General features: G+C 39.0%; 1 protein-coding gene across 2 annotated transcripts in view; it reads right to left on the bottom strand.

Moving 5' to 3' along the window:
* Positions 1–8,507: 8,507 nt before the first annotated feature.
* The window catches only part of IQGAP2 (IQ motif containing GTPase activating protein 2), a 207,295-nt gene continuing 201,010 nt past the window's right edge, over positions 8,508–14,792 (bottom strand). For both annotated transcript variants that reach the window (XM_075182047.1, XM_075182056.1), the window contains 6 exons: positions 14,124–14,211; positions 13,523–13,735; positions 12,868–13,028; positions 12,441–12,584; positions 11,517–11,625; positions 8,508–9,637 (listed from right to left, as the gene is read on the bottom strand). In XM_075182047.1, coding sequence (XP_075038148.1) covers positions 9,524–9,637; positions 11,517–11,625; positions 12,441–12,584; positions 12,868–13,028; positions 13,523–13,735; positions 14,124–14,211 — 829 coding nt within the window. In that variant the 3' untranslated portion in view covers positions 8,508–9,523. The remainder of the gene's footprint in view (positions 9,638–11,516; positions 11,626–12,440; positions 12,585–12,867; positions 13,029–13,522; positions 13,736–14,123; positions 14,212–14,792) is intronic.

Genomic DNA, 14,792 nt, shown 5'->3' with positions numbered 1-14,792 from the left:
TCAGATGTGCTATTGTTTTAATATGCATTATCCTAACATTGGAACACTAATTCTATTTAGGAAAGAGATGTATTAGATTACATAAAGCATACAATTGGTATTATGAAGGAAATGAGACAAATTATTCAGTAAGATTATAATTACATTTTCTTTAAATCAGGAAGCATAAAAATAACCTCCCATTTGTAGTCTACCAAAAAAAGAAAAGAAATGTAGCTGTATATCATGATTAAATTCAAACCTTGCAAATTCACCATAATTAACCAATAAAGTGACAGTAATATCATACTTATACTTACTCTTATCAAACAAATGTTGTGGGCTTTTTTATTATGCATGTTTTATTTTACAAATTTAATACAAACAGACATTTATATATTATATATCCAATTTACAATCATTTATTTTAAAATTGGAAAGCTCCACAAATAGGTCAGACATATTTGGCAGATAAACATGGGGCTGTGTTAGATATAAAAGAATATTATTTGTGAATGCTGCAATAAATTAGTTCATTATGCTGTATTGTGATTTTACGTATAGCTGTGATTAATGCCTCAAACTGATAAAAAACAGAAAGGGCTCCCCTGCCTTGTGCAGGTAGTAATTGAAAATGGGGATAGAAAACCATTAACTTTAACTCTGGCTTAAGGTGAGGAATATAAGAATCCTAATTTAGTAATTCTGTCCAGCAAACACATCTGTTTCTAAATTGCAAACAAACTTTCAATTAGTCCAATCAAAAGCCTTCTCTGCACCAGTGAAGAGAAATAAAAAAGTCAGGCTGGATTGTGATAAGGTGATAATCAGGTGAGGATCAGGTGCTAATCAGTCCCTAATGGAGTCGTCACAGCATCACAACATTCCAAAATCCATCTTCATCATGGTGAGTCATCTAGGGAAGGAACTTACACAAGCCCATTGGCCAGAATCTCTGCATACAGTTTGCTGGCCATCAGGTCCAGCAGCTTTACCTAAAGGGATCAGAGTGGCACAGCGGTTAGCATTGCTGCCTCACAGCACTGGGGTCAGGGTTTGATGCCAACCAAGGCCCTATTTGTATGGAGTTTCTAGATTTTACCCATATACCCTGCAGGTGCTCCAGTTTGCATCAACAAACATACTGGTAGGTTAAGGGGCTTCTGACAATATGGACACTTGTGTGTGTCTGTTAGGGAATTTACAATGGGGCAGGGACTGGTGTGAATGATTATATTTTCCCTGTAATATGATTGGCTCTAGATAAATATATAGCTGCATCGGGAAATTCTCCTGAAGTGTTCTTGTTTTCTAATTCTTCTGCAACTTCCAGGGAGATATTAGAGAAGTGAATTTCAGATCCATCCCACATGATGTACCATCAGTGTTGTACAGCGAAAGAGGCAGTTTCAAAGCATCTTAAATTATATAGAGACAAAATATTTCTGGAAGACATCTATGTTTTCAGCAAAAAAACAACACTCTTAGCTTCTTCAAACTGTGGTGTAATGGTATGGTCTATGGTTTATTCCCAAGTTAAATAAAAAAGTTTGGAATGGTAAGTTTGGCCATCCATTAGATTCTTGTAACTAGAGTCATTGAGTGGCACATTCTACAAGAACCTTTAGGCCAATGATCTTTTATGCATGGATAGTTTCCTTACGTTTGTCTATATGAAAAAAAAAAGGGCACAGGCAAGTTATTTGTAATAGAAGTTCATAGTCATATTTTAATTAGAGATGATTTGCAGCATAATAGTCAATGTGTTATGTCAATGTGTTGCCCATGATGCACTTATCTTTTCTTATTGGAATGCCTTAAGTTGCTCATGTCTGCAACCTTATAAATCCTATTTTCAGGAGCACTAACCACCACCTATCAAGATGCAATAACTGTAAGACCAGAAATACTATGTAAAATAGCAAATATATTATATTCTGTCAAATATACAGGGCCTGAGTCATTAAGGAAAGTAAAGCATAAAAAAGGAGTAACTTTGCACCATGGCAAAACCATGTTGCATTGGAGGGGGAGGTAAATTTTAAATGTGAGGACAGATTTATAGTTGGGGTAGGACATGCCCTAGATCAACCTTAAATTTCAGTGTAAATATAAAGTATTTGTGTACTACATGACAAAAATGTTAGTATTTTCTTTATGTGCAAAACAAACTAATTTTGCACCCCTTGCATTGTAACATGGTTTTGTCCAGGATCAAATTTACTGCTTTTTTTTGCCTTGCTCTCCTTATTGACTAGGGCCCATAGTGTATTTGTAAATATATTTTTAAAAAAATGAATGAACAAAACAATAAATGTCATGAGTGTATGGGAAAAACCGTAAACCTTGCTTATATCAGGTGATGGTATGTGATGATATGATGATTTGTATGTGTTTCTCTTCACTGGTAATTATTAGAGATGCTCACTGACCCCCGGTGTTTTGGTTTTGGATCTGGATTACCGACGTGTTTTGGTTTTGCAAAACCGCCCTTGTGTGTTTTGGTTTTGTTTGGTTTTGTTTTGCAATATTGTTTAAAAATCAATGTTTTTGGGCATAAAATACCCTAATTTAGTGCTCCACCTGTTTCTTGGATAAGTAAGTTAATTCTAAAACTAATAAATTAGGAAGAAAACAGTTTAATCCCTGATAGGTCGACCTTAATTCTGCACACAAACCTGATTGTCTTCCTCTTCATCTTAGCCTATTTGCAATGCAGCCATCGTCTTTGGGTGTATATTACACCCTACACTTATAGTTAAATATATAAAGAAATGGACAAAGGCAGTTTGGTTTCTGTCTCTCCAGGCCCCCCTCCACTTGTAGAAAATACTAAAAAATTCAGACGTTATAGACTGTACAATATAAATTGAAATGGACAAAGGCAGTTTGGTTCAGTCTCTATAGCCCCCCCCCCCTCCCTCCACTTGTTACTGCTGACAAATATTACTTTTGACAGCCAGAAAAATTACTGTAAAACACTGGGGAATATGGGGCACCCCAAAAGCACTTGGAGTGCCAAAAATTGAAAAAAAAACCTCCTCCTCTATCCTTCTCTTACTGCTGTAACAATTGGTATTAATATCAGATTTGTCTAGAATAGAAACAATAATGTGTCCAATTATTGCTCTGTCCCTGCGCCGATATAGCCTGTGACCTAACCCTGCTCTCTCCCTCTGTCAAATGGCGATGGATTGCTGTGGAGGCAGGTATTTATGCTTTTCAAATCTCGCGAGAACCGAGCTCAGAAATACGAATACGTCACGATGACGTTTTGCCTCAATTTAGATTCCGAATGGGCGAGAGAAGGTACTCGGATAGGCTAAATTCGGATGAATTCGGATCTCGGGGAACCGAGCCCGCCCATCTCTAGTAATTATGCACTGGCTATGATAGAACACTTTCAAAATGAGGGAAGCAACAGAAGTGAGAGGAGTCTGTTTATTGACCACCTACAAACAGACATTAGAATATTTTATATTATGCACATTACAAAACAGTAGACTTGAATAAAATACCCATCTCTAGTTTTCATTACTCCCCAAAATGTCAAAAGATCCATTATGACCACACTAAGGGCCTGATTCATTAAGGATCTTAAATTAAGAAATTTCTTATTTAAGTCTCCTGGACAAAACCATGTTACAATGCAAGGGTTTCTGTTTTGCACATAAGTTAAATACTGACTGTTTTTTCATGTAGCACACAAATATCAACTTTAAATTTCAGTGTACAAATAAGCCATCAAGTATTTGTGTGCTACATGAAAAAACAGGCAGTATTTACTTACGTGCAAAACAGAAAACTAATTTTCACCTCTTGCATTGTAACATGGTTTTGTCCAGGAGACTTGAATAAGAAATTTCTTAATTTAAGTTCCTTAATGAATCAGGTCCTAAATGTGTAAACATGCCAGTGCTAAGTGTCAGGGAACTTTTGTATTACCTGTATTCTTGCTGCCATCTCCTAAGAATAACACATGATGTGTCAGCTCTTTTTCACTGGACAAACACTTTGTGGGGGGTAAAAGGAGTGTTACATTCACACTTAATTATTTAGAATTCCTATTTTTAACTTCAGTGTTCAAAAATAACATTCATGATCCAGCGTCATTGTTTATCTGTCTGCACTCATAACATTGACACTTCCTCTGAACAACGATTGTCAACTTTGGTGGCCGGACCATCTGCTCAAGCTTAGATGACTGCCAACAGTAGCTATTAAAGCATGAAGGATCACGTCTTCTAACAGTTATAGGTCACATGACAGTAAGTATTTTCTCCTTTACACTTATGGGAAGCCTATGGCAAAAATTAACCTGCTCCCTAGGGATGTGTTATTGCTTTTGGGAATGATTTAAATCTCCATTCTTTCACTCATTCTAACCAAAAATACCACTTGTATGGCATCAGCATACTTTGCAGCGCTTTTCAATTGGGAACAAACATGAAATCAAAAACCCGGATTTATTTTTGTAAGTACCTCCCTCCCCAGGAGATCCAGCGCCATTGTTCATACAGAAACAGGAGGTGTAGCAGTGGTCTTGCCACTTGACAAAAATTGACTTTAAATTAATGTTATTGAGGTTAATAATAATGTACAAAAAAATAGGGATCCAAAACCAAAACACACGAGGGCGGTTTTGCCAAAAACCAAAAACAAAATACAAAGTTGATCCAGATCCAAAACCAAAACATGGTGATCAGTGAACATCTCTAATAAAGAGTTTTATTGGACCACTAAATATAAAATAAATTTTGCCAGTAACATTCACAAATTCATAGATGTATAGTGACATTCTCAAAGTTATTTTAAAAAAAAGTTATATTTTTCCCCATGCACTTTAGTAGTCCTACAACCTGCCAGTTGTCCAGCCTGATAACAGAGAATAGCAGCTTAGGCAGCATACAAAATACAAATACAGCATCAAACATATTATTATTATAGATTTGTAAAACAAACATATCAAGCCTAGAAAGCAAGTATGTGTAACAGAAAAGAGGCAGTGTGACGTGAGCACAGGATATACTATGCCCATGCCTTTCCCGATGGGAGATCAAACGGACACAACACCTAGTGCAGTTGACCCTAGATATTCACGCGCCCTAAATTATTCCCCCACACCAATGGAGAATGAGCGCACACATATTACAGATGGTCCAGATGATAAGCTTAGCAATGGATGGAAAACTGTACATACTGCTCCTACCCCACTAACAAGCCACAACAATGGGACAGGTTTATAAGTTCCCAATCAAAATTATAGTATGGAGAAAATGCAATTTCTGATAAAAATCTGTACGGAAATACCCAAATATGACTAGTACAGATCGTTTTACTTCCTGCGAGATTTCTGAAGGACACTGAGAAATTTAGTGTGGTCCCAGAAAATGAAACTATTCAGATTGTGGTTACCCAGCCACCTCAATCAGAGATATGAGGCAACTGGTATAACAGCTCCTAAAAATGGCCGCTATCATGACAAGAAGGAGAGACTGTCAGCTCTTACTAAAGTAGTGACAGGACATTGGGAGGTAACCCCAGATATTTTGTACAACTTTAAACCCACCATCAATGATGAGGCTTTGTGTCTATGTGGTAGGTTTGAACCCATGTACAGAAAGGTAACTAGAGATCAAGGTACAGAGGGGCCACAAGGCATGATTCGCATGTTTGTGGAAAAATTCCCATATGTTTATACTGCAATACGCAATAAAAGAGTACACACTTGTGGATGTAGCAGTGATTTTAGAAGAGTGTAGACAGGATTTACTAAAGAACAGAAGGTCAGTAAATGTCAGGGAACATATTGTGGTAAACAGCAGGTCACAAGATGGCTACTATACAGAGTATAATAGACAAATTGGCAGCAATATATTGGACAGATCATAGATGAAAACTGGGATGTATATTTACTATACAGAACCACCAATTCCCAGCGCTTTGAAGTCATTCTTTAAAATGGCACTTTAATAAAGGACAAAACCCATTGGGCTTTGTCTCTAACAAAATTACAGTTTCAAGAAAATGACTTCAAAGCGCTGGAAATAGTCGGTTCTACAGAACCACAAATATAACCATGGGACTTTATTTCGGGTGGTATCAAAGACGCTACATCCTGTGTGACATTTAACAAATACATTTATATATCTTGTACAGAGTATCTCACACCACTCAAACTATTTAAAATGGGGAACTCTTGTGGCTCAATTTGGCACCTGCTGTGGCGTGCTCAGGGTTCATAGATCCTGGGTGGCAGTGAGACTATATTCATAGAACAGGGGTTGGGGCCCCCAGATTATTATTATTATTATTATCATCATTTATTTGTTGGGTTCCACAAGGTTTCTGCAGCGCCGTAAACAGTACAAACAGTAGTACAAAACAGGGTGACAAAGTACAGAACAATAAACACAAAGTACCAATGCTTCAGAAACTCCAGGAAGACATATGGAGTAAAGACAGAGTGGAAGAACCGGTATGGAGGCAGGAGGGGAGGGGGGGCCCTGCTCATAAGAGCTTACATCCTATGGGGGAGGGTGAAACAAAAACAGGCACGAAAGAGAGCCAGTGAAGCAGGGGGAGAGAGGGGGGCCCGGGGAGAGAGGGGGCCCAGGGAGAGAGGGGGGCCCGGGGAGAGAGAGGGAGAACGAAAAGAGTGGGTGAGGGGTTAGGTGGATGGTTGGTAGGCTTTAAGGAACAGGTGGGTTTTAAGTGCCCGTTTGAAGGAGCACAGGTTGGGAGAGAGACAGATGGAGCGAGGGAGGACATTCCAGTGCATGGGGGCAGCTCGGGAGCAGTCCTGGATTCTAGAGTGGGAAGAGGTGATCAGAGTGGTGGAGAGGCGACGGTCATTGGCCGAACGCAGGGAGCAGGCCGGAGTGTGAATGGTGAGGAGGTTAGAGATATAGGGGGCAGTAGACTGTGAGAGAGCTTTGTAAGTGGTGGTGAGGAGTTTGAAAAGGAGCCAGTGTAGGGCGTGGTAGAGAGGGGAGGTTGAGGAGGAGCGGCGTGAGAGAAAGATGAGTCGAGCAGCCGCATTGAGAACAGAGCGGAGGGGGGCAAGATGGGAGAGAGGAAGGACAGTAAGGAGAAGGTTGCAGTAGTCGAGGTGGGAGATGATGAGAGAGTGGATGATTGTTTTGGTGGCATCTTGAGAGAGGAAGGGCCGGATGCGGGCGATGTTGCGCAGTTGGAAGCGACAGGCTTGGGCGAGGGATTGGATATGGGGGGCAAAGGAGAGAGAGGAGTCAAGGGTGACAACCAGGCATCGGAGTTGTGTGACAGAGGAGATGGTAGTGTTATTGACGACAGAGATGTTGTGGTGGGAGGGGAGTCTGGAGGGAGGGAAGACAATAAGTTCAGTTTTAGAGATATTGATTTTGAGAAAGCGCGAGGACATCCAGGAGGAGATGGTGGAGAGGCAGTCAGATACACGAAAGAGGAGGGTGGAAGAGAGATCAGGAGAAGAGATGTCGTCGGCATAAAAGCGATACTGTAGACCAAAGGATAAGAGCACCGAGGGAGGAAGTGTAGAGCGAAAAAGAGAAGGGGGCCGAGAACAGAGCCCTGGGGGACGCCAACCGGGAGAGGGGAGGGGGTGGAAGAGGAGCCAGACATGGAGACAGAGAAGGTGCAATTAGCGAGGTAGGAGCAGAACCAGGCATGGACTGAGCCAGAGAGGCCGAGTGAGAGAAGAGTTTGCAGAAGGTGGGGGTGATCCACAGTATCAAAGGCTGTGGAGAGGTCAAGAAGGATGAGTATGGAGAAGTGACCCTTGGATTTGGCTGATAGGAGGTCATTGGTAACTTTGGCCAGGGCAGTTTCGGTGGAGTGGAGGGGGCGGTAGCCAGATTGGAGAGGGTCGAGAATGGAATAGTCTGAGAGGTATCTGGTGAGGTGACAGCAGACTATCCGCTCAAGTATTTTGGAGGCATAGGGGAGAAGTGAGATGGGGCGATAGATGGCAAGGGAGGTGGGGTCAAGATTGGGTTTTTTGATGATAGGAGAGATGAGAGCGTGTTTAAGAGGAGGGTACTACACCAGAGGAGAGTGATAGGTTGAAAAGGTGAGCAAGGTAGGAGCAGGCAGTGGGAGAGAGAGAGCGAAGGAGGTTAGAGGGGATGGGATCGAGGACAGGTAGAGGGTGGAGAAGAAAGAATGAGGCAGCGATCTTCTTCACCAGATGTAGGACAGAAGGAGCACCAGAGTTGCTTGTTGGAGGGGGGAGGAGGGATGGGGGCAGTGGGAGAGAGGGAGGAGATGAATCCTGTGGTGTGTTTATTTGGGATAGCATTGGAATAAAGCCTGGGTAAATGTGTTTGTTTATTTCATTTGTTGACTTTGGCCAAGGTCATCATAGCAAGGAGCGGAATGGCGGATGAGTGCTCTTGATTTCATTAATGGATGTCCTCGGTTAATGACAAGGAGTCATGAAAGTTTTACATATACCAATAGAAACTCCCTTCCAAGTTTGCCCCTGTATTTTCAGTTTACTCATGAGAAAAAACAATTAAAAGTGTACACAGTCTGTTTTAATGAAACAATGAATTTTATTGCATTAAAAAATAAAGAGAATTACAAAGACAGAGCAATTGACATATAAAAAGGCACAAACAAAAAGTTGTGTAACCCATTCAGTGCCAGAAGAGGAAACAATGTACCATAATGCATTGCTTATCCCCCATAACACATTAGCACTGGGGTGGCTAAACCTCTGACACTAAAAACAGCTATCATTACCCAGGTACCTTGTTGTCACTCAGTACAGACTGACAGTATAAAATACATGGGCCAATGGGCAGTAGTGCATTAACTCGGGAGTCAGCTTCATGCAATGTTTCATTACAGCAAATATTCTCTTGCCATTTATAAATTATGTGTTACTAATAAGAAAACAATATTACAGTATTCCCCAATAGTCTATCTTTGCTGACAAAATGTTTCGTTTACCAGACATCGGCAATGACTAAGAAAAAAAATCTATCCAATTTTGTTACGTTAGAGTGAAAATCAGTCCTGCTGTGTAGTTATTAACACTATAGACAATGAGCACTTATTTTACGCAAACACATTTACACAATATTTTTTTCTCAATTTTAGGATGCATCCCAATATTAAATATAGATAAGAGGTTTATTTTATTTATTCATAATTGAATTGCTCAGTGAATTTAGAAAATCTAGTAACTGAAAGCATTTAAACTAAACTTGTGTTTCTCGTGGTAAAATTAAATTATCTGGAATGTGCAGTAATTAAGACGCAGCAATTTACCGGAAACGCCTTTCAGTGTGGAAAGGGTTTAAAACAAGAAAAAATTCTCCCATGCTCAGGGGAGCCTGGAGTCCTCTGTCACTGAAGGGGTTAAAGGCACCATAATACAATCAGCTCATAAATTTTGGTTACTCACTACATTTTCTTTTAATTGAAATAGATTTTGTTCACAATAGGACTTGAATTAATATATTAACTTAAAAATGTTACAAAAAATAATTTTGATATTGATTCAACACAAATGTTCCCATTTAAAAACACCTGAATTTCTTTATTTTCCATAAAATTTCCTGTTCAGAAGGAATATAAGAAGATTCACATTGACTTTTGCCTTGTCGAATATTTTCATTACAGCAACACCGTCATACTGCATTTGCAGCAAATCCTGGAATGTAAAAAAGAGAGGAGTAAATTAATATAGGAAATGTGGTTTTAAATCCTCCAGCTGTGTTGGGAGTTTCTTGGAGCTGCACACATTGGCTGGTGTAAGGGAGAAGTTACCAGTGGTGGTCTAGTATTTACAGTACATGGGTTAAGTTAGTGGTGGGTTTCCATATTCCAGTACTGGAGTATCCCATAGGTCATGTTATGAAGATTTCTTTAATCATACCCTGGTGACTTCTATCAGAGGTGGAATTAGCGAGCTGTGGGCCCTGGTGCAGAGAGGCGGGGAGAAGGGACACGGGGCCCCCAACCCATTGCATCTGCCATGCAGCGGGCCCTATTATTTCCATGGACCCCGATGCGCTGCACCTGCCGTACCAATAGTAGCTCCGCTACTGACTTCTATCTATTTTACTGGGCCAGTAATTATCTCACCTGTTCCCAGACAGAAAACAAAACAAGGAGACTGGCCTCCTAGCTGCACCCCCTGCAGGTGTGGAATGGTAGTTACGCCTTTGCTGTCAGGGGTTCTTGAGGATCAAAAGTCAACCTGATCTCCCATTCTAAACACTCAACATCTATCAGATTTTGATTGTTCATATTGATCAATTGTAATACCACAAATGGTGCTAACAGTCAATTTAGGTGAAAAAAAAACAACAGAAACCAGGGATACAGAAAAGCCTAAGTGTTTGTTTACTATATAATAAGATAGATAAAAACCCCATCAGCTATTACACACAGCTAGCCAGGTACCACAATGGTATTAATACTCTATTTTTAGAATACTAACGTGCTACACAGCTCTTTACTGAGAATGTGTAACTATTCCAATTAGTAGCTGCCTCAATGAAATTTACAGTCTAAATTCTCTACCACACAAACACACCCACTCACTAGGGTCAATTTTCCTACCAATACATTTCGGATTAACACAGCAATATTTTTGTGCAAAGAAACAGCATTTGTTAGAAACAATTTATTGACATCTGGTTTTTTTTTGGTTTGTTTTTTGAAACTCTGCTTTGGGGGCTGAGATCTCCGGTAGTAAATTCACAGAATAAAGCGAACAACAGGTTACAGAAAAGGATTCTTGTGTTTACATCAATCTATAATTGGAGAGAAGCGCTGAATCCTAGAACCACAGTATATGTCACCTGTGTCGTGATGACAAACTGCGTAGGAAGGACATATATAACAAATGCTGGTCAAAAGCATCTGGCAACAGAGGGGAAATTGAACTAAAAATAAAAACACACACAAACACACAGACACATATACACACACTCCGACACATAGGCACAGACACATATACACACACTCCGACACATAGGCACAGACAAGTGTTTTTGTTGTGGTTGGGAAACCAGATAGCATACATTGTACCCAACACTTCCTGTGTGATAATTCATAGCACAGCTATAAAAAGAATTTAAACCTAGAATTATAATTTTTATTTATAATGGATTGAGAAATATATATGCAAAGTTTTTCACAAATGCAGGCAATTGAGAGAAAAGTTTGCTTTGTAGTGGAAGCATATTTCTACACAAATAAAACTTCTCTCCTGTAAGTCCACTGTACAAAAGTAGTAGCCTCTAATGTTGGATTACAGATCATAATGACTTACACCAAGCTAGGGAATAACTACACAAGAAAGAAATAATGATGATAATAATGACTTATACCAAGCTAGCTAAAAAGGCTAAGCACCACTTTACAAGTATGAAGCCCTGTTGTGGCATGGAACCTGTGACAAGACAAGTAACTTTCTCCTTTATTTCTATCGTGTAATAAATAAATACATTGATCACGGAAATTATTGGCCTCTAGCTTTGATACGATTGTTCAAGGGTGTCCCACTGGTTTCACTCCGTTACCTGAAAGTGAAGCTGGACTTTTTCCATCTCAACACCAAGAAACTTTGCTTTTACTTCAAAGTCGCCAACTTCGTCTCCAGGTGTTATATCAAACAGAACATTTTTAAACCTGGGAGAGCAAGGAACAGTTAAATGAATGCATAGTGTGGGTGCGTGTGTGTATATATATTTATTTTAAACAGAGCAAAATCAATAGAAAGAAAAAATTATCATCTTCAACATTAAAAGCAATAAAATAAAATACAATTAAAATGAAATAAGCCAGATCATATTTCAACCATAGCCTAATAGGACTGTTCAAGGTGCAGATGATATGCTGCATAGACAGAATGACGCTACTTACAGTAAAGGTTCGAGAAAATGAGGATTCACAACTTCAAACCATCTTTAGGACTTCTCATCACTAATTATATTAATTTAACAAGTAGTATGAAGAAGTCCACCCAAACCTAGTACTTAACACTGCCTTCACCCTTTACACAGCAGAAATTGGGGGCTCAAGAGATAATGAGCCCCACCATCCCTCGCAACAGATGAGGCTGGAGAAATGAGAATTTTGAATTGCATCCTGTGATAAGAGCACTGATTGGATGGCCAGGCAGCATCTGTCAGTGCTCTTGATGCAAGAGCGCCCAGAGAAATCAGTGCTTCAATGTCATACTTGACCTCCAACAAGAAGAGATCAGCATTTCATAGCTGGATGAGGGTTAAGACAGCAGAGCCCAATTTTAAAATAAAAAAAAGAAAATATGTGCCCAACACTAACAATGTGTATATACTGCATAAGGTCACACATTAGTAACAAGTGGCCAAATAGCTGAACATTAAATGTGCTTTCTTTCCAAGTGTAAAATCGCATGAGATGTAATTATTGTTGTTCACAGTAGAGCTATTATATACCAATGATGTTTACAACCCACTCACTGATTGGTCTGCAGCCCCTCTATCTCCAGGATGACGCCCTTCTCGTGTAGTCTCGCTGCTGTGTATTTCAGTGATGAACGTTTCATTTTCTTGTTGCTTTTTTCTTCTCCTTTCCCATCCAGTTTGATAGATCGCCTTGAATTCCTGTGGACAGTACATTGATGATAGAGAAGTACAGGAAGAGCAGGATATGGAACGCCAACATTTTTACAAACAGTTGCAGATTTGTATTTTATTTGTACCAAGTAAAAATCATAATGCAATTTGCCTTGTATTTCTCTCTCGCTTTTCCTTAAGGTTTTAAATTCATTCTTAAACCAGTTTTACCTGGGTTATCATTTCAAGAAAGTAATATCAGGGTTTGATTAGATGACAAACCCAAACAAGAGTATGTTTCATATACACAGACAATTAAAACAGAACATACTTCCTAGTCAAGTTGTCCAGACAGGTCTTGATATATGTGTTATAATAGGTAATCTGGTCCTCAAAGAACGCCGTCTTGGAGTTTAGGGCATTGAGAGTCTGCTGTAGTTTTACAAGCTCAGCCTTTCGCCGCTGCCGATGTCGTCTTTGGTTTCGGATATCCTGCAATAATATGGAATAAGGAGCCATCTATTATATGAGGCCGTATCATCAAATTCAAAGTTCTGCCACAAGTGTGTAAGTTCTAATGCTAGATTGTTGTGTACTAATACACACACAGTGATTACAAGTAAATCTGCTGATATATATATATATATATATATATATATATATATATATATATATATATATATATATATATATATATATATATATATGTTCTGGAGAAAATAAATGAATGGGATTTGATAATTTTACAATGAAGGCATATGTATATATGTATGTATATATACGTTGCATGTGTTTGGGAAGTGAATGAACAGAGTGCATTGTGGGTAAGAGTAACAAAGGAAGGGTGAAAAGAATGTTACTAGGAAAAATAATAGTTTTGCCTCATCTAAATATATGTACTGATAAATCATACCACAATCAGTGATATAGGTGATAACATGCCATCTGCAGAGAGATGTATAAATGTAAAGATAAAATTGTAGTACCTTTGCGATCTCATTGATAATTTCTTGGTACTTCGTTCCCTCTGTCACTAATCCAGCTTGTTCTAAAATCCGGAGATTTCGGAGGATTTTCCTCTTCTTTTGTTCCAAGGGGAGTTGACCATCTTCCAACACAGACTGACTCCTCTTCATTTTATCAGGGGTCTTGGCATCAAGAGCCGCTCGTTTCTCGATGACCTTTAAGTGTTCATTTTCCTGAAAGCAGATTATGTAAGCCATTGTGCCCATTACTAGTCAACACAAAGTGACAAATAGCCGGAAGCCAGAGGGTTTCTAAATGGATACATATAAAAAACTGCCTTAGCAAAATGAATGGAAGATATTCAAGTGCTAATAGCCCACATTAAAAATGTTTCCAGGAATTATTCATTTATTTCAGTAATGCTTAATGTGACCCAGCTGTTATTATGTGTATTCAGCCTTCTATGAGACATAAATACATTTCTGAAGAAACATTTACTATTCATAAAACCTAGTAGGTGATCGCACTATGTTATGCTCCATTCACACACACTATTTTACTCATTTCAATGCATCATTAAGGAATAATGTTCAGAAAAGTCCCAATGGTAGATTTGATTACCTGTGGCGTAGAAGCAGCAGTTTCCAAAATTTCTAAGAGTCTTTCTCCAGGCTGTGTGCGGATCACATCTACAATCAGCTTTTTAGTCCTACAAAAATAGAGATTAGAGGGTTTTTTTTGTAATCCAACCTCTAGGACATTATACTCAAATATGACTGGTTTTTTTTTGTTTGTTTTTTTAAAAACAATGTAAGTTTTGCGGGGCTCTTCTTGCTTTTTAAATGAATGGCACTCGCATGCATTAAATAACTAATAGTTTAAAAACCAATGCTTGTCTTGAACTAATATTCTGCCACATTCCATGATAATTTGGCAAGAGTGTTTCGACACAGCACAGTAATCCACGTTCTATATTATAACCCAAGTAACGTAGACGTTCAGGTTCTGCAAAGCAATGTGGTAATAAGGGCGGCTTCTGTACATTTCCCCCAAACCTCTGGTGTAAAACTTTTTTTTTCCAGAATGTAACCTAGTAATGCAGAGCTTCCTCTGATTTTACTGCAGTTGACACTCAAAAGTAAGCACCAATGAAAATCAAATGTGTTGTAACAATGTGCTTTTAGGAGGTGTCGTATCGGATTATCGAACCCTCATGAAACACTTTCAAAATGATTTCTGTAACGAGCATGCAAATCCTGTTTATTTAATTTAACCAAAAGGGAGACAAAT

Source organism: Mixophyes fleayi, chromosome 1, assembly GCF_038048845.1.
Source record: "Mixophyes fleayi isolate aMixFle1 chromosome 1, aMixFle1.hap1, whole genome shotgun sequence".
Taxonomy (NCBI): domain Eukaryota; kingdom Metazoa; phylum Chordata; class Amphibia; order Anura; family Limnodynastidae; genus Mixophyes; species Mixophyes fleayi.
The sequence above is the reverse complement of the archived record's forward strand: the minus strand, read 5'-3'. Positions and strand labels throughout refer to the sequence as shown.